The sequence below is a fragment of the Tyto alba genome, unplaced genomic scaffold (genome assembly GCF_018691265.1).
Source record: "Tyto alba isolate M040663 unplaced genomic scaffold, T.alba_DEE_v4.0 Super-Scaffold_27, whole genome shotgun sequence".
Taxonomy (NCBI): Eukaryota; Metazoa; Chordata; class Aves; order Strigiformes; family Tytonidae; genus Tyto; species Tyto alba.
Window position 1 is genome coordinate 22047145 of NW_024881301.1, and position 20406 is coordinate 22067550.

Sequence of the window (20406 nt, forward strand, 5' to 3'; positions counted from 1 at the left end):
GAGTGGTGTTTGTGTGGGCTATGCAGGAGACACCCATGGCCACATCCTGAACAAAAGTTAAATGTAGAGAGACAGGTTCTTCAGTCACTTGCCCTTGACTTGCATCCTTCTTTTCCACCTCCCTCTGCCCTAATTCAAATAAACTTATTAAAATGGTTCAATCTGTGATCCGCAATAGTAAGGCCTGAGGAGAAGCAATAGCAGCAGCAGCAGAGCTGGTTTGAGTCAGCCTGCTTTCTCAGAAGAGGTGAGCATAGAAAGCTACTTCAGCATCAAAGCCCTGTTGTAGTAGCACTGACAAAAATAACTGTGTTTTCTCTAAACACCTGGCTCTAAATGCTAAAGTCCTTAGGGTTTTCTGGCAGGCTGCTCTTAGCCCCTCAAGCAAATGCCTGTTATTCTTAATAACTTGCATAAACCGACTGTCTCTCTTTTTCCTTGTTTTGCCTTTGTTTCTTTCCTTACTGCTTTTGACTGGAAGTAATTGTAACTGTGCTTTTATAACCCTGCAAGACTGCCAGGTGAATGACTATTAACTTCTGCTCTGTCCTAACCTCCTGCCCAGATATTATCTCAAGGTTTCCGATAGTGGGAGATATTTCAGCAGATCTCCCATACATTTATCTGTCCTCTATTTAACAGGCCAATGTCACAACCCCCTCTTCACAAAGTACTGTCACTGCAGTTGAGGAGAATTAAATGCTAGTAGCCTAGTAACTATGGCAAATACAGCTTATTAATTGCTAATGACTGAAAAATGTGATCATAGCCATCTGTAAGAGCTCACAGACCTCTAGGCTTTTCCCATACTCACTGTTGACCTTAGAAAGAAGTCATTTCTAGTGAGGACAAGGGGGCAGAGGAATATCACAGCCTCCTCCCTGCCCTTGATGTGTCACATGAGCATTACTTAGTCTCTGCACTTCCATGGGTAGAAAATTGTTCAAATACAGGATCACCTTCAAGTTTTAGATGGCTTTAAATTCATTTTATTGTCCATTTTAGAAATGGCGATAAAAGTGAGAGGTGTCGGGTAAGATGTTCATGAAGATGAATAAAATAGGAAAGCATGACTTACTTGGTGACGCTTAATCTGTAAAATAGCCAGTGTGTTACCTCAGTCTTGGGTATCAGAAAGACCTGAGCTATCTGTTTCTGCCAGGTCCTGTTTCCTGCAGAGAGAGCATACTGTGGGTTTAACACAGAGAGGAATTAATATTTACTCATAATAGGCCAGCTCCTCAGCTGGCAGCAAAAGCAGCACCATCTCTGTTGCCATCAAACTTCTATCCTAGTACTTGCAGCAACCTGCTGGTTAAGCACACTCAGGCAACATGGTGAAGAAGCCAAGCAATAATCCTATTTACACTCTTGCTCCTGCTGTTGTTTCCAGAGGTGCGGCCAAACTAGTGGTAGCAAATTTTTGCTAAGTAGTCTGAGGGCAAAGGAGCACACCTTGGATGTCCACAAACTGTCAAAGACTGAAAGTGGTTCCTCAATAAAGCATGGAACAGCTTTAGTTCAGAAAGATAGAGCTGTGTTTGCCAAGCACTGTGCTCATCCAGACTCTGATATCGAGCTTCCCAAAGCAGCTGGCCTCATAGGCACATCAGAAGCATGGAGAAGGTCCAAGAATAGGTGTATCTGTTCAGATCAAGTTGAATTTGGAAGGTTGTCACTTTCCCGTGTTGAAAGTAAAAAGATTGACTCCTTTGTGGTGGCTCCTCAACAGTGAGATAAATTCCTGGTAATTTCCAGTATGCAACTGAATCAACGCATTGTACAAATATGCAATACAGGTGATACTCTGAGTTCCTTTTTCCTTTTATCAAGAGTAATGTATCTTCCTAGTTCCTCTGTTGCATACACATGCCACTGTTTACTCCTTGGGAAGCAAATATACAAGCAGTTTAAGTAATCCATTGTAGCTGTACTTACCTACTGTCCAAATGAAAGCTGTCTAGTGTAAGACTAAAAAGGTCTTCCTGTAAGGACTGTAAAGATGGTAGTCAACTTGCCATGCATACCACATATCCAGCCTTTTAGAGAAACAAGATATCCAGATGGTTTAAACTATGGATTTGAACCTAAGTTCCAGATTTACTCACAGTCTAAAAGAAGTATTTCTTCTATTTAGAAAATCTTTGCAGATGCTATCATGTTATATACTGGCAATTTATTCCTGGAAGTATAGAGTTCTGTAGGCTATTTATGAAATTTGTTTCCCCGGTTCACTTTTATACTTTATAACTGTGAAACAAGACATCTAAATTGATCGGTTCATTATGTTTCAGGACAATGGAAATATAAATAGAACAAATAATTCCAAAAATCCATCCAAAATAATTTTCAACTATTCTTTACAAATTACATGCTTATGTCTTGCAGGAAATTCAGTTGGTCCCATCAGGTTTCTATTTGTGCTACAATAGCAGTACCCATTAAAAATGCTGAAATTGAGATCTTTGCTTTGGCTATTAGAATTTTTTTCACCTGAAGAGGGCCATCATGCGTTCTCTTGATGTAATGTAAATTCCTGATTCCTTTTTTCTGACACAGATTCTAGCTGTTTCTTGTTTGTGTATTGTGTTGAGGTTTTACCCATCATAACAGTACTATTTCTGTGAGCTACAGCACAAATATAACTTCTCACCCTTTTGTTCGTGGTATTCCACAGAGGATGCTCCGGAGTCTCCCTCCGGCCCCAGTTCCCCAAAAGTTGCCCTGCTTCCACCTGTGCTGAAGAAGGTTCCTTCTGACAAGGAAAAGGATGGTCAGAGCAGCCCCTCAGTCAGATCGTTTTCTCAAGAAGGTAGGAGTGTTGGTATAACTGTTGTTCCAGTGTGCTTGTCTTCCATTAGAATTTGATATGTCATTGTCCCCTGATTTGGTTTCACTTGGAAGGGAGGAGAGTTATTCATTTGGAGGAAAAAAGAGCAGGGAAAGTGTATCTGGTCACCTATTCCTCATACTCTCTCCACTCATGGGTTCATGCTCTATGTTTTCTTCCTTTGATCAAAACAAGTGAAAGACAAATCCCTTGGTATTAATAACGTAGCTGAACAATTAAGGGACTCTTGTGTATATTACGGTTTAGTTTGGCCTGAATAGAGATGCTGATTGGTATTGGTCACTTGAAATAATGTGAAATGCAGCTCTGTGGTTCAGCACATTTCCAGGGGACCAGCCACGACTTTGTTCCCTGCAGGCAGCCTGTTGCTCTGTTTGTACTCATCCTTTCCGTGGGCTCACTGCATGTGACTGGGTTCACCTCCTCGGGCAGTGAGTCCCTGTGTGCCAGGGCAGGGCTTGGTACCTTTTACACACAACAGTGGGCTGCTGCCTTGTCTTTGCTGCTTTTCATGTGTGTACTGGATTTCCACTTCTGCTGACACATTTCCTTGCCCCCAGTTGGCTCTTAGAAGAGCTAAAGCTTCCTCTGATAGCATAGGATATGTGGAGAAGTAGTCACGGCAGTATTGCTCAGTGTGGTGTCAGCTGGCACAAATAACAGCATTTGAAATCTGGGGATGAGACCTCTTCCTTCCTGGGACTCTCCTTAAGACAGACATCCAGGGCATTTCCCATCACTTAAGCTGTGAGACACAGGGGTGCCCTTTCACACTCTGCCAGCAGGTTTTTATAGTGTAGGATGGGGTCAGACGAGTCAAGGCAGAAACGTAACACCAGGCTGTGAAGCCTGAACAGTTGTGCTACCCTCAGAGCCCACTGTTACTCTCTCGATGAGAGGAGTGGCAAAGCCATCCCCAAAGCGGGATGGTGCAGGGGTATATTTTGAGAAGCTTCTCCCTTTCTCTCCTAAAACTGCCGTTTACTTTATAAAACAATTTACCTCACAATCTGGGTGTTCCTCTGCTTGGAAGATGGTTGCTGTGGCGGTTACTATTTGGTGACTGCATGTCAGCACATGTTGGGTGTTTGTCTGCAGGTTTTGACTCACGTCAGCCACCTGTATGATGCAGCTGGACTGCTCTTGTGCTGTAAAGGTAGCCCAGTGGAACCACCACAAGCTGGCTGAATTATGCAGAGCTAGGAGGACACGACACACCCAAGGACCTCTCCTGTCTCTGGAAAGAGCTGAGGGTTCAGACGGTCCATGTTGTGCCATCATGTTGTGAATGGTTGCAGTCAAAGGCTGTTGCCACAACAGGCTCTCTCAGCTGCTGTCTGATAACTGCATATGCTAGAGTCCTTGTTTTCTCACCAGACTGGGAGAGAGAAATTGTTACCACGTAACTGGAGAAGTACAATGGCATGGGACTTGCTGCAGGTACATTTTAGTGTGAGGTTAACCTCACTGTCTCTGTGCTTAATGCCTTCTCCATCACCCTGTCATGAGAAGGGACATATTGGAGAAGCAGGGATTATGAGATCCAATGCAATCTTTTTCTGTTACAGCAGTCTCTAACAGAGCAGAGATTTGACAGAGTTTTGCAGTTTGTGGCTGTCACGTGAGGACAATCACTTTATTTTTAAAACGTGTTTGCTGTTTGCAAATCCTTACACAAAAGGGGTCAGACACTGTGCTTTCCTCACTGCTTGCTCCCTTAGACAGACCTCCACAAATGATTTGGCCAAGCACAGGGCTTTCTAGTTGCCACTACATTGCACTGTACAAATTTTATCAATAATAGTTTAGAATGGCTAAAATTGGGTTTTCAGGACCTTATGGAGCTGCTATGTTTTGCATACAGTTGTTCAGGAAAGAGTAAGTTCTGTTTCTTTTACTTTTTGTTCTTTTTCAGGTTTTCCTTTTTCTTTATTTCTTTATTTCTGCTTTTTCACTCAGTCGTTCCTCTGTCCTTGCTTTCTGCTGCCTTTCAGGCTAGCATGCTCAATTTGTTTCTGCAACTGGTAAATCACTGCAAATCTGCCTAAGTTAGTAAATAAAATTCCATCTCCTGCAAAAGAAAGCTGCAAATTAGATGGTACTTGATTATGAATTTGCTTTATGTTAATGAGTTTAACTGTACTTTGTGGCACAATCTCAAAATACACCTCTTTACACAGCATACCTGTAAGATCAGACTGTGGTTACCAACATATGCAAATATCTGCACTAAATTTAAGCAAGCATCTGGCATATTCATTACTACTTTTTGACCAATTGATTAAATGAGATGAATAAGTGAAATTTTTATGTTACTTTCCGTACTTGGGCCTACAGAACAGCTCAGGGGTATAAATGAATCCTTTTCCCTGCTAGAGCAAACAGGAGATGATTGTCAAAAAAGAGATGCAGCTCATGACTGTGCCAAGGCATCTGGCAGCGTGAAAACCACTTCGGGGCAGTATTCTACCAGTGCAGAAGAGGAGGCTAATGTGCTTGGGCAGAGGAAGGCACAGCCAACTCCTGGTTAGAAGTTTTCATTTTTCATTGAGACAGTGCTTGATAACTGGCACTAACAATCGTTATGAAACGGTAGTAGCAAAGAAGCCACAAAAGGGTGTGGGTTTGTCATTGGATTATGAGAAAAGTAAAAATCTCACGGGATGCTAATCATCTTTCTGTCCCCATGGGAACTATGTGGCCTGAAAAAATTCCTGGGTAAGCAATGTGTGTGCATTTTTGCTTCGAGGCAGCACGAGTGAGCAGTACCTTCTAGCACCTGCAGCCCCTCTGCAGAAGAGGGCTCATTACAAACCATGATTGCTCATTGTGGTGACACTGGCACCCCACCGTATAAGTACACTGCAGGTGGACTATCCACTGCTTTTTGTGTTTACATACCTTTCCTTTTTAAGATGCGTGCACTGAAGTATTTCAGAATGTGCTTCAGCCTGAATATTGTTAGTGCCAGTTTCAGTACATCACTCACAAATCCATTTGAGAACAGGGTAAATCAGATTATTTTGACATAGTACTTTGATTTTCAGCTGCATAAACAACCAAAAAAATCACCAAAAGAACCCAAACCCAGCACTGTGTTGTGTGCTTAAGCCACGCTTCGTGAAAAACAGCTTTGACTTACAGTGAATTCATTCAGTAGGCTATAAAAATGTTTGGTTGATCTATGTGATTTTAAAATATAAAAGCTTCTGTTCTCAAATGGTACGTGTTTACATGCTTCTCTTTACCTCTTAACTGGTTTATTTAAACAATGATTCAAAATTACATTTGTCTGAAGTTTTTTAATGAAGTATTTGAACACCCTATACAATTACATTTACCCACAGTTTTTGTATGTGTAAGACATCATGTATCCCTTTTGTAACATCCTCAGCCCAAAAATGTATAAACCGATTTCCTTTTCATATTGTAGAATCAAGCTTATCCCACCCAAACTTGTAATCTCTCCTCTCTGTCATAATCAGATTATTATATGTTAGTTTGTTCTAAGGTATCTCTCTGATAAAGTAAGTTTCAAAATCTGAGATGCTGCGGCAGATCTACACAGGTCACCTGTGTATGGTTTCATCGGGGCAAGGGTAAGCTCTTGAGGCAGAAGCCTGCCCACAGCACGGGGACTTCAAGTGCCTGATATATTTCTCAGGCATTCTGGGGACAAACTACCTGTCTTGATTTATGAGGCTATAAACTAAAATGGCTGCTGCAGGATGTGTTCTGGGTTTTGAAGAGTGAATGGAGGCCAAACAAAGGCCATGGAGTTACTAGGAAGTACAAGGATCAAGAATGACTCAAAAATTTCCAGGCATATATGTCATTGAAAAGCAGTGGTGTTTGAGAAGGTGGAAATGCCTAAATGTTTTATACAGAATTTAGGTATCTTAATCCTCTCCAATTCCATTAAATAGCTTTAAAAACCTTTCTCAAAATCCTTTCCTCTTCTTTCCCAACTTGCAAAGCCAGGATAAGGATGCAGCAAGCGTGTAGCTGCTGGCTCTCTTCCTCCCATATTTTGGCTAGCACAAATAAGAAAACAGGTATTTTGGACTCAGGAGAACCTATTTGGGTAGCAAATGTGCCGTGTGTGCAGAGGTGGGTCTCTGCAAGGTGAGCGCTGGACCTACCCGTTCTGCTTTCGTCCCGGCTGCGAGTGTGAGCAGGCACGAGGATCGGTGCGAACCACGGCCGGGCGTCCTTGTCCGAGATGGTGGAGCAAAGAAGGTCTCGTAACTGCAACATTTAATTTTGTGGGGGTGAAGCAAGATGAGTTGCAATGAACTCACGTTTTAAGGGCCACTGTATGCTTAAAGGTTCATTTTAATTGGAAGTATGAGATTTTTAAAGCGATGAATCCTAGCGAAACGTCGTCCCCACTGATCTGGGTAATAACTCTCTTGTTACCATAGCAATTGTAGACCACTGATTAGATCAGAAATCTTAACAAGGTTTTACAACCTTCTTCCCAATTTATTTCAAAGCTTAGAGGTTTGGGGAAATCCCTGGCCTTACTGAGATCTTGGAGCTCTGGGCGAACAAAACGGGTACTGTTTGCAGGTGGATCGTGGCAGGTGGGCATGTCCTCCTGCTTCCTCCGCTGCCCAGCACAGCCGGGCGCAGCGCCCGTGCTCGCAGCTGGAGGAGGTGCAGGCTGGTGGGTGGGTGTTCCTCCCCCTCAGAGAACAGGGAGGGCGTGGGGCAGTGCTGGGGGAGCAGGCAGCAGCAGTTCGGGTAACTTGGATGCCGAGGTGAATGTCTGTCCTGGTTAAGGCTGCCGAGTCAAACGGGGGAAGACAGAAGTGACCTGCTAGGGAGACAGGCCTGCCTGGGACGCGTGCCGCTGGCCTGAGGGGTGCCCAGCAAGGATACCCGCCCGAGCAGTCGGGAGCTGTCCTGGGTTGAGTGAGTGGTGGAGTTTTTTGGTGGCAGGGGAGGGGGCTATCGGGGCGGCCCCCTGTGAGAAGCTTCTCGAAGCTCCCCCAGCTCCATGTCAGCTCCACTTCTGTTTGGGAAATTGAGCCCATCAGCTGCACCTCTGCGATAACGTATTTAAGAAGGGACGTGGTGAGGAGCAGTGGGACTTGTGAGGAGGAGTTGCTGCAGCTGCATGAACACCAAGGTCAGTGGAGGAACGGAGGAAGAAAGGAGGGGGGAGGTGTGCCGGAGCAGAGACCCCCCTGTATCCTGTGGGGAGACGGCAGGGCGGCCCCCCCCTGCCACCCATGGAGATCTACGGTGTAACAGACATTGATTGGTGGCCTGTTGTTCCTGCTTGGATGATCAAGGTGCTGTGCCCGAAGAAGGCCGGGGTCTCATGGGAAAAGGCAGCCCCGCTGCTGTAATTCAGCGCTGGGAGGATTGCAGCATGCGGGGGAGTCCCACGCCGGAGCAGCTCGGGAAGGGCTGCAGCTGTGGGAGAGAATCCAGTCGGAAGAAGTTAGTGACCCATGACGGAGCAGTGTGGGGAACGCTGCGGCCCATGGGAGGAATTCAAGTCAGAGAAAGTTTGTGGAGGACTGTCTCCTGTGAGAGGGGGACCACGATGGAGTAGGGGGTAACAAGTTTTGGACACTCCCCTCACCGAACATGAAGGAAGTGGCAGCACTGACTGCACCCCCCATTCCCTGCCCCTGCGCCACTGGGGGAGGAGGTAGAGATATCGGGAGCAGAGCTGAGCCCGGGAAGAAGGGAGGGGTGGGGGGAAGCTGTTCTCAAGATGTGGCAATGCTTCTCACTGTCCTACTCTGTTATGTGTTGTTAGTGTCTGTAATAAATGTATGTTCTTTTTTTCTTCCCCTAACGAGTCTGCCTTTTGCTCGTGATCATAAAAGGGGGATTTTCCCCCATCCCAGTCCTATCTTGAACCCCAAGCCTGGCTCTCTGTCCCTTCTCATTGCCGGAGGGGAAGGGAGAGAGAGCTGCTGCATTGTGGTTGGCTGCCAACCAGGCCTAAACCACAACAGGAGCGCGCCGTCTGAGATCCAGCCCCGCTGGAAAATGAATGCCGTTCTGGTTTCGAAGTGGCGTGTTGAGGAGAAAGTCTCCGGGCTGTTTCTAACTGTAATGCTTATCCCTGTCACAGTGAAGTACTGAGTTTCGTATCTCAAGTCTGCCTGCTTGCCAACCCACAGTGCAATAAAGTTGGCTCAAGCCGCTTTCTCTTCTCTCTCACCTTTTTCTAGATTGAAGAATTAACGGACCTATGCTACTCCCACTAGTGCAAATTAATTCAGTGGGAGCAGGAGTAGGCCCTGTGTGCACGAATGACTTTTTCTAAATTATTTTTCTTCTTCTCTCTTCTACAATGATTAGTAAGACCTATTTTTGTTTTATACAGCTGCGAAAAGAAGCCCTGGGCAGCAGTCTCATGAGCTGCAGGAACTGAAGCAGAGGTCCTTAAGTAAAGATGGCCATCAGGGAAGCAAGTCCAGTGACTCTGGCGAAGAAGCAGATAAAGATTTTATTTTTGTTTAGCAATCAGTACAAGTGCTTTGTAGCGCAAGAGCTTTTTATAACAATCAGGGTACAGCAATCAACAGCCCTTCTAGCCAGCTGCTCTTTCACCACACGTACATTTCCATGCAGAAAACCTGATCTTCCAATCACGATTTACAGTACACTCACTCGGCATTGATTTGGTCCTTAATTTCTGTTCTGTACAATGCAGACATTCCTCTCCATGCCTTTGCTAAAGCCAGCGATTCTTTCATGTATTCTACTTGAATTTTTCTGAAGCAGCTACAAAGAGTGCCCTGCGTTGGGGCATTTAGAAAGCAAAGCAAATTAACTGGACACTGTCTTACACTAATACACTGTACAGCAGGTAATGCATTGTACTGCTGAATGTAAATGTGTCAAATCTGCACGTGACTTACCTATAAATATATTCTTGCGGTATGCAATTGCACATTGTAATTATATTAAAAGAGCACACTAATAAAATAATTTGTATAGATTATATATATTAAATGCTTGGGTATGGTTTTTACATTCTCCCCTAGGGAGCTTCTTTCTTCCTGTTCTCGTACTGTACATAAAGCTCCGATGCTTACATTTGTGTACTGTCAAAAAGCACAACAGAGAAGGATTTGGATGACGTATAATCATGGTATGCTTCCACATTCATATATTAATGTATATAGTTGATTGGAATGAGGGCAATTGAAATTTTATTAATATTGGTGTTTTCTAGAGGCCTTCCTCAGTTCTGTCTGCATATTAGCTTCCTTTCAATGTGTAATTCTGCGAGAAAAATAGTTCAACATCTGTAAAAACATTTCAGCTTTTGAGGGAGGGGGTGCAAATTTCACAGCTACCCACTTACATTACAGGTTGAAGGGATTTTATTCATATGTATATTTGTAACAATAAAAAATGATTTTACAACTGAAATACTAGTCTTTCTTTTTATGGCACTAGTTGTGGTCTGACAGTCTCTGCTTTTTGAATGATGGCATTGTGTCAGGTAGACAAAGCACGCAGTTAAGACAAAACCCATATAATCTTTTTCTGCTTCTAGTAAAATGTCTGTTCCTGCCGAAAGGGACACATGCACATCATCTTCGTAAAACTGCTGAAAGAAGATCTCTTTGCTAATCTCCTCCCAAGGTCTTCAGCAAAGCAGCCTTCACATGAGCCGGAAACACTTGCTATCTAAATTCTCTATTTTGGTTCCATAGAACAGAACAAAATCGTTTTGGTAACTCTCTCCCAAGGGCAATTTCCCTGGCCCTGCTCTGGCTTCTCACCTGGGTAGAAATGCTCAGATACCTGTCTGTCAGACGGCCTTCTGTCTGATCCCTGTGCACATACCTGCTATTGCCGCTTGTCCTCTTGCAGTATAAAGGGCTGCTGAGTCAAAACTGTAGGCTTTTATATCAGAACATCTTACAAGCACTTTGTAGAGATGTACATCTCAAAAGTAGGCTACAACGCTGTGGAAAAGAGGTACTGAAGGCTGGAGGTTCATACCCGGAGTTTGCACTGCCTTGAAATCCTGCACTCGGCTAAAATCATAAAGAAAAAGTTTTTCACTTACATATCTTCTTGATTTATTGGGCATCAGTGAGGACAAAAGACAGATGGCAAAGGAAAGCTTGAGATGCTCGTATTAGGAAAAATAATCCAGTCATAAATAAACTGCAATATTTATTCCCATAGGACATAGAAAATACAGCTGACTGAGAAGTGTAAGTATACAAGTACTAGTTATGGAAATTCTTTCCAGTCTTTATTCCAGCCATCAGTGTGTTGTGGGCAGGCTGAGGGGTGGAGAACTGGCTTTAGGGGAGTTCTAGTGTGAGCTCTTAGAGACGGGGTTTTCAGGTGCGTGTGTGGGTTTGGGTGTGGGGAGGAGCGATAATTTTCATTTCCTTAGTATCTTTCTGCCTGGCAAGCCTGGCACTGTCAGCGCGATTGCAAAGAATTCACGTTGCAGCCAGAGCACCACCGTTGTACCTCTTCTACATTTGAGAAATAGTGACTTTTATTTTCAGTATCTTGAGCCTGTAGAGGCCTTGGGTAAGTGCCAGTGTGTTTCAGGGAAGTGACCCTGGTGCCAAGCCAAGCTGGCTGGGGGGTCACGGCTCCGGGAGGCAGAGGAGGTGCTGCCTTCCCACAAGCTGTGGGACCTCTGAAGCAGACGTGCGGCTGGGAGAACCCTTCTCCTTTCTTTTGCTGCCTCGTTGCTGCCCGAGCCACCCTGCGGATGCCCTGCGGTGGGTCCCCCGGGCCCCTTGCGCTGCCCTGGAAGGGCGAGGGGCAGAGCCCAGGAGCCACATTCAGCTGCTTTGGTAGGATGCCAAGGGCAGAGATGCCTGGAGCTGCTGGGAGGCTGAACAGAGAGATCAGCTGGAGGTACCACTGCAGAAAAGCACTGTTACTTGTTCTTACAGGACATCCATAGCATCTTTGAGTACCATCGATGCTCTGCGTTCCTCCTGGTCACCTGGTTTGAGATGCTGCCCTGGAACAGGTCCTAGCACCAGCATCTCTGGTCAGAGCTGCACCTACCTGATCCAGCCTTGAGAAAAAGGGGTGAGAAGCTCTCCTGGAGGGAGCTGCCCTGCCCTTTTCTGCTCCTAAATCTGGTTTTCTGGTTTTGCCGTTGAATTTCACACATGTAGGTAGCAGGAGCACCTTCCCGTCTGAGACGTGCTGGAGAAGCTGTGGCTCCCTGCCAGGCTCCAGCATGAGCTCAGACAGCTCTACACCACATCTGCAGGGCCTACTTCCCACTCCCTGCTAAAGGAGGTTTAAAATCTGGCTGATAGATTTTGAGCGTTTTAAAGAATTCCCTGATATGCAGTAACAGTAGTAAATAGCTGCTTCCTAAGATGGGAACAGCAAATGTCTTAAATCCTCCCCCTTCACCATAGCCATCCAGCCAGGCTGAGACAATTTAGGAATTAATGTGGCCCATTAGTCACAAATCTGTGACCCACTGCACTTAACTGAAAGCTGCCATCAGCACGAGCTCTTGCTGCCACTGCTTATTAACTGATAAACGTGGAGATGATTTCTCTCTCCTGTTGCACAGAAAAAAAATCACTGAGAAATACTTTATAGGAAAATACCAGAAAGCTCTGCTCCCCTTTGAAATGCTGCTTTCCCCATATCCAGGGATGCTAATGATGGGTGGGCTGTGCCTGAATCCCACCTCTGGAGACCAGCCTCAGTTTGTGCTGAAGCTGGGGGGAGGTTCCAGGTAGTGACACTGTCCTTCGCTTCTCCTGGAGCTGTGGCCCAGAGGATCTCTAACAAATAGTCAGGTGAGTGCCGGAGATTATCATATAATGCCAGAGTCTGGCTGGCCAGGGCTGGAAAGTAGAGCTGTCTTTCCCCATCCTAACAAAGAGTCTGTAAATGGGGAGGATGAGACTTGGTGATGCCCTTCTCTTTCCTTCAAACGCAGGAGATGACAAAACCCAGCTAACCAAACCATTCCCTCCCAGCGCCGTCAGCCCTCGCCCCCTCCCCGTGAGCCCCTCCCGCAGCTCCGGGCAGGCAGATGGTGATCTGGTGCCCAGGGCCCCGCTGCCCTCCCGCACCCAGCCGAAACCTCCGAATTCCCTTGGATGCCCCAACGGTATTGTTAGTGAGTCTCTCAAAGGTTACAGACTGCTCACTGGATAATTAAAATGCCTTCAGTCTGTCACATAATCATTAACTTGTGTACAACTAAAGAGAGAAAAGTGCTGCTTTGGGTTGGCCTCCACCTCCCCACACTGGATGTAAGAGCTCAGAGGAAGATCTGCCAGGCACCTTCCCGGCTTTCCTCCACATCCCCGTGCCCATCCTCCTGCAGTCCCTCGTGCTTCTTCCCAGCGTGAGCGTCTCACCAGCACCACAGCAAGTGACTCTCCACCTGAGCTTCCACCAGTGTCCAACATTTCCAACACCATCATGACCACAGGTAGGGTGGGACCCTGCAGCAGCCAGGGTGACTTCCCTGGGGGGCAGAGAGGGGTCCGTTCATTTTTGGTTGCAAGCAAGCAGCTTCACCAAACGGCCAGGGCTCCCTGGCCCTCCCGCCACATCTGCACTGCACTTCAGCAGGCACTGCTGATGGCTGGCAGCTTAAAACACTGCTCTGATCATTGCACATGGGAATCCTCTTTTCACTTTGTGCAACAGAGACTTCCCCACCTCTGAAGGGCTGTTTTCCAGCCTTGAGGATTTGCTGGCAGTGTTGAGGCTTTGGTGGATTTGGCCATGGGACTCCCGCCATCTCATGCTCCCCTCCCATGCTCCATCCTGATCCCTCGAGACACAGAAATGGGTGGAAAACTGTCCGGAGCACCTCAGCCAAAAGCACTGGGGCTGCAGACTTGTCCTCATGGGGCTGCTGCTCATCCTGGCACGTGGCCGGGCTGTAACAAGGGTGAAAGGGCCTGGGGATGTCAAAAGCCATACCTCATCTTGGAGGCAGTGGTTTGTTTTAGTCATTTACTTTGGCTACTTACTTATTTGGGGTTATTTTGAGAATTGCTGGGAGGCTAATAATTCCTGTGTTGTCCTTCTGAGGCTCTGAGAGGGAGAGCTAAGCAGTGCCAGCGTCAGCGGGGGCTCCTGCATTGGAACCCACTGGTACCTGAGAAAGGACGTGGAGCCACATGTGATGTGCCTTTGGGAGCTCCCCGGGGGGGTTGTGTGTTCAGGGGCCTGGGAACAGTCATCTGAACAGGGTGAAGAAACGCACAGAAGGGAGGTCTCACGGTGAGCGGCAGGGCAGTGAAACAAGTCAAGGGGTGAAAAAGCTGATGGCAAGACCCTAGAAAGCAGCTGGGGGGGGATGAGACATCCCAAAGGCTCCGGGGTCACACAGGGTGAGGGGAGGGGAAATCCCAGCTGGTGGAAAGGGTACAGTGCAGGGGAAGGGCAGAGCTCCAGCCTCTTGTGTGAGGCTTGGAGGCAGAGAAAAGAAGGAGGGGATCCGCTTCTCCATCTCTTCCAGCTTAAATGAAGCCTCTTAAAAGCAAATGACTCTGGTTTCATCTGTGTTCGGGACAGAGCCGTTGGCTTGGCATCAGCACGCGGCCAGGGACAAGCTGGTCCTTGGGAGGAGCCGGGCCCCCCGTCCTTGCTGTGCCCTGGGCAGCCTGTGGCACGTCCTTCGCCTCGCCATGGGTGGGCTGCCAGCTCACCCCCTCCCCGGGACAGCCCACCCGTGGCTGCTGCGGCTGCATCAGAGAGACCCCTGCGGGGGCAGCGGCTGCTGCAATTCCCCTGGTGACAAGTTCAGCAGAGAAATTGCTGTAAGAGCAGCGATGCTCATCAGCACCAAGAAGATGAACAGTGAGAGAAAACAAATTGTGAGTGTCTGCGCATCAGATGAAGGGGAAAATGCACTTTTTAGAGGTGTCTTTGCAAGGGCTGTGCAAAACTTTATTTCTTATGCTGTATCCTGCAGCAAACTGAAGAGGCAGCTCCTGCCAACATGAGAAGAGTCTCTTCCTGACATGAAAGCCACTCTGCCTTTGACAGCCCTACATCAGCTGTCCTGGGCATCTATTAGATGCAGATTTGAAGCACCCACGTTTGAGAAGCCTGTGTGGGAAAGCCGAGATGCTGCCACAATCCCTCCCGACCCCAGGGCAGGTCCACCCTCCGATGCCACTGTGCTGATGCTGCTTTGGCAATTTGCGATGAGCTCTGCCAGCTTGACTCCAGCCCTGACCCTTCAGAGACTGTTTTTTCTGCTTTTCCAGTAAGCTGAATTGAGGAGAAGAAAAGCTGCGTGGGAGAATGAGCATTTTAATTAGATTGATACCGGCCAGAGAAGGCAGGAGAGGGGCTGCTAGCTTGGCAAATCCAATTTGGTTTCTCTGAATGGAAGAGTAAAGTTAACTCTGTAATCTCTGCTCAGCATCACTCTGGGGTGGCTCCTTCCCCTCCCATTTGCTGAGGAAGCCCCCACGGTGGGTAGAGGAGAGCCCCATAGAGGCTGTACAGCCCCCACTTTATTCAGACAACATCAAATTCTAGCAGAAGACTGAAATAATTAAAGTCATTAACTAACTGAGACTGCAGTCCCTGGCTGGGTAGCATCGAGCAGCATGTGGCTGGGGGAAATGTCAGCTTTTCCTTTGGGAAATCTCTTCTTAGATCCCATCTGACGGCCTGAGTTCTGACCCCTCCTTTCCAGAAGCATCCTGGTGGGAATGGGTTGGCTGCTCCCCTGTAACACACATGGGCTCCCCATCGCAGGTCCAAAATGGACAAGAGGACAGAGAACTGATGCCTCTCAGTTTGAGGGGGCTTCACGGGGAAGGCTGGAAAAACCTGGCCTTGGTGGGAATCTGTGGATGGGATCATCCGTGGGTTGGTTGTCCCCATGTCACATCCCATGGGTCAATACCGAGACCCGAACTGTCTGTGCACCCCCGCACCCGCACACCCTGCACCAGCTGAGCCAGAAAGGATGGAGCCAGCATCCAGCCCGGCACAGGGATGCGGGATTTGCTGGGCGGAGGGAGTGGGGGGAAGGAGACAGGGAGGGAGAAAGCCGGAGGGAGGGAGGAGGGAAGAGTCTATTTCCTTTCTGCAGCAGACAGCTTTATCTCTGACTTGATTTCCAGGCAAATGGTAGGGGGACTCACTGACTCTATTATTTCCACTTTGTTTCCCTTTCAGTGTGTCTTTCATCTGGTTCTCCAGCACCTTCCCTTGCCGGGATGCTCGCAGACCCCTTGCCGGGCGGCAGCGTTTGGTGCCCACCCCCCAGCCCAGCCCCAGCTGCTCACAGCAGCACATCGCCACACCAGGTCCTGGGGAAAATGGGGCGCACAGAGGGTCCGGGTTTGGGCTTCCTGCTGGCCCCGTGCAGGACCCAAACTACTTTCAAAACGTGTGCTCGGTGCAAGAGGAAACGCTGGTGGGTGCCGCAGTGGCTTCTTCGGGGTCTTCGATCAACGCAAAGCTGAGGGCGGCTGAAGCCATTTGGTGAGGAAAATTATTTCCATTTATAAACCGTGTCTGTGTCTACTGGAATCATTTTCTAAAAAGGTGAGAGACCAAGTCATGCCAAAGATCCAGAGGCTGATTTTTTTTTTTTTGGTTCCCTATTCTGGTCATGGAAACCCAAATGTGTGACATCAACACTTCAAGTCTGGCCCAAAGAATGAGGCATTTGTCAGCTGTCCCTCTTTCTGTTTCCAGATCAGCTATCTGTACTCTTATGTGTGTTTTCCCATTTATGGCTGCTTGATTAAGCCTTTCTGCAAAGCTAGCCCAGACTGGCGTTTGGCCACACGCTCCTTACTCTGCTTCTTACTTGGGAAAAATTACCGTTTTTTAATTTATTGTCAGCATCAGCTAAATAACACGGCGCTGCTGGTGTCCCCCAGCTGGAGGGCTCCCAGCCCTGCAACCGCTTCCAGCGTCAAAGCACCTGCTGAAGTGCATTTGTTTAAGAGCCAAATGCCATCGAAGTCAGGATGTATCTGGGGTATTTGCAGATGACAACATCTGTGTGGGACTCCTCAAGGCAGGATTTTGGGAAGGGTGAGGGGTGCTGTGGAAGAGAAGCACCTGTCAGGGAGCCTGGGGAGGTGCAGGAGCTGGGTCAGGGGCTCCCTGAATGGGAGGGTGAGGGCTGGCACCCACCAACATGAGACTGTCTGAGCTGTGAGGAGGGAAGAGTTACTGGGAGTAAGTTTCTTTCCATTTCCTAGTGAGTCTTACTTACCTATATTGCAAAATTTTGGTTGCATTTTTCAGGAGCCTTGCAGATCACAGAGAAAACAAGTTTTCTAGAAAATTAGCTATTTTTACATTTTTTCGAAGCTATTTTACACACCCAGAATCACATTTAAAAAAAAAAAAAAAAAAAGACATTTTTTTATTCTTTGATGTCTAATTGCCATAATCTGAAAATAAACCAATAAAAGAAACATCCAAACTAATGATCTGCCATCACAAAGCCTTAATGGAAAAAATCATCCTGTCAAGTATTATTACATTAAAGCCATTTCTGAACTGAAGAAAAAAATAATGGGACAGTGGTGGTGTTTTCAAAACATGTATCTTTAAAATTCTATAATGCTCTGAAGCAAAATAATTCAATTGCTTTTTTTTTTATTATTTTCAGTTTTTCAAAACATGAATTTGATATCTTCTACCTCGAGCATTACTGCACAGCGCAAAGCTGGAGCCAAAGGAAAACTCCTTAATCAAAAGCATTCCCTCGTTTTTAAAATACTGCCTACCTCTAATTCTTATTTATTCCTTCAAGGAAATAAGCCAAGGCAGAGCAGTTGCTGAGTTTGGTACGTGAGCTGCACACACAGCAGCTATCTTCAGCTTGTTGCTTTAATGCTAATGAAAGTAGATCCACAGTTCAATATGCTCCTCAAACTTATTTATGGTGCCCTGCAGAATGCCCTGCCATACCTGTAAAATTTGCTTCGAGCTAGCTGGTTTTAGTTTTTTTCATTCATGCTTTACTGAGTCACCTAAAGCAACCGAAGAAACTGAACCCCATTTTAGCCATGCAGCGGGGTGGCCGGGTCCTCACCGTGGGCTGGGGTTTCTCTCAGCTTCCCTGGCTCCAGTCACTTTGAGCTAAATTCCTGCAATTCCTCTCCTAAGACCCTCAAATTCATCCTGTATGATACATGGTGTGGCAGAGCCGTTCAGCTGTGCGTCTGTGGGGTGGCCTCTGTATCTATAGGGCACATTGGTGGAGGGTTTTGGGGGGGCAGCAAATGCATAGCTGGTGCAAACAGAAGAGGAGGCCATCATCTCTGCTCCTTTTTTCCCCCTTTGCAAGCACTCTCTGCTGCTGTGTGAAAGCAAAACCTCTCTCTGCCGGCACTGGGGGTTCGTGGGAGGACGGGCATGCTCAGACAGACGGACACGTATCATCCACACCCTCACGCACAAGTAACGATGAGATTCTGTGAGAGTCCATTAAGCTTTAAGGTCCTTTTTGTAACCTCCAACCTGGACCTGGTTTCACTGAGGTTGTGTGAGGTCCTGAATACTGGCAGTTTAAATAAGGTGATGCCCCTTGCCTGCTCCTCCTCCTGTGAGGGCATGGGGGGCACCCAGCTGTGACAAGGTTTTCTCAATGCCCCGAGTTTTGCATCCATTCCCACTCAACCTCGTTGTCTCTGTCCCTGTCGAATGGCAGGGTGCTTCCCCTTGTAAGTATTTCAAAACATGGGTAGTGTTTCTGCTCAAGTTAGGTTCGTTAAGAATATTTTTAGTAAGAATCTAGTTGCCATGATCATACTACCAAGGTACCTTGTTGGTACCAGCCATGGTGATGCTTCCCAAACCCGGGTTACAAACCTCCCTAGAAAATGACGGGCAACTCTTTGCTAAAAGCCTGGATCCGGATGCTCCCTGTCTGAGGCAGCTGGGCTCTGCGTCCTGGGAAGAGAGATGAGGCCAAAAAATTGACCTGCATGCCCCACCGTGCCATGGAGCAGCTCCTGGTAACGTCACCCCACGCAGGAGCTCAGGCAGCACCCACAGGGCACGCGAGGCCACCGCTGCCGGGGAGCTGAGGTGGGGAGCACTGGGGAGAAGAGCCTGAAGGAGAGGTTCCACGGGGGATCCATCACCCCGGGGCCAGAAATGTCCTCTGGCAGTGGGGCAAGGATGGCTCAGAGGGAAACGCGTGGAGCGGCTCGTCGTGCCAGCAAGGGACTTGTGCAGGAAATTTAGACTTCCCGGTCTGTTGCTACCTGTTGAGGATACACCCCTCTCCCGTGCTGGGTTCCCCCGCCTGAGCACGCTCAGGAAAGCCGGGGGGGGTTGCTTTTAGCCTTTCCATTGCACCAGCATCTTGACGACGTGTTTATTTCTGGGGTTGGAAGGAGAGCCCAGGCTGCGCCCCGGGGAAGCCCCGTCCCGCGCCGCTCGCTCCCACGCTGCCGCCGGACGGCACCAGCTCCGCAGCGGCCCCTTTTCGCTGGCACACTGGGGAAGCTGGACACCACGGGTGCCATCTCCCCCAGAGAATGTAATTTGCAGAGCTGATACTTCTGGCGTAACATTTAGTTCTTTGGGGGTTTTGTTTGCTTGTTCTTAGATCGGATAGGAGCCTGCTCAGGGCAAACATTAAATACTTTTAAAAAGCCTTTTCTGCTCTGCTCCTGAGAGCGTCTTTAAAGCAATCAGTATTTGCATAAAATGGAAATATATATAGATGTTAAATCACAAGCAGCCTGGAAAAAAACTATCTGTAAGGGATCTCAAAGGAGATAATAAAGCTGCTAGAAATGGTTCTGGGAGCGCAGAGAAAGGCAGAGAGCCCAGCCCCGGGTACTTGAAATCACTGCAGAGGAATGTCCAGGTGACACTCAAGCCAGATGCAGTCCCAGGCAGGACCGTCATGAATATAAATACCGGCCTTTCTCTGTCAGCACACTAGAACCCCAGGGTTTCCTCTTTTGACTATTATTAGAGGAGGAAGACAGTGCAGATTTCCATCCATCTTCATTCCGTGGCTCCTCATTCCCGCCAGGGAAACGCTCCTGCCGGCTGGCGGGGGTGAGAAGGTGAGGGACCGCTGCCTGCTGCTGCTTCGCTTCCATAAACCGAGGCAGGAGGGCTACAAGTTTCAGCAAACTTTATTCTTTTTTTTTTTTTTTTTTTTTTTCCCTAAACCCCACTTCTTCTCCGAAGTCTCACGTTTCCCTCCAGCCCTTTTGCCTTCGTTCGGGGAGTTCTGAAACGTTAACTGTTGCCTGTAAGCGGTGCACCGCTCTTCCCACGCGGTGGCTGTGGGCTCCTCGGGTGTTTCTCCAACCTACGTGGGAAGGCTGAGCCCCGTCCTGCCAACACCCGTGTCCACGCACACCCTAATTTAGGCACGGGCCTTGCTCCGTGGCCACCCGAGGCACCCGCAACGGGTGGGAGCCGGCAGCCAGGCGGCGGGGCGGGCCCCTCGGGGCCGCGCCCCACGCGTGGGGGCCTTTCCCCCCCACCCTCCTCCCCGCGTCGCCCCGCGGGGCCGCCCCCGGGGCGTGGCCGCCGCCCTCAAAGCCGGGGCCGCCGGCGGGCCGCGGGCAGAGCCTGCGCGGGGCTGC

The 20406-nt window shown here is 48.0% G+C and overlaps 1 protein-coding gene across 7 annotated transcripts in view; it reads left to right on the forward strand.

Moving 5' to 3' along the window:
• CARMIL1 (capping protein regulator and myosin 1 linker 1) overlaps positions 1 to 10258 on the forward strand; it is a 197712-nt gene extending 187454 nt beyond the window's left edge. For 5 of the 7 annotated variants that reach the window (XM_042798035.1, XM_042798028.1, XM_042798031.1 and 2 more), the window contains 3 exons: positions 2678 to 2812; positions 5228 to 5377; positions 9204 to 10258. In XM_042798035.1, coding sequence (XP_042653969.1) covers positions 2678 to 2812; positions 5228 to 5377; positions 9204 to 9340 — 422 coding nt within the window. In that variant the 3' untranslated portion in view covers positions 9341 to 10258. The remainder of the gene's footprint in view (positions 1 to 2677; positions 2813 to 5227; positions 5378 to 9203) is intronic. The other 2 variants (XM_042798033.1, XM_042798034.1) reach the window with 1 other exon arrangement.
• The last annotated feature ends 10148 nt before the right edge of the window (positions 10259 to 20406 follow it).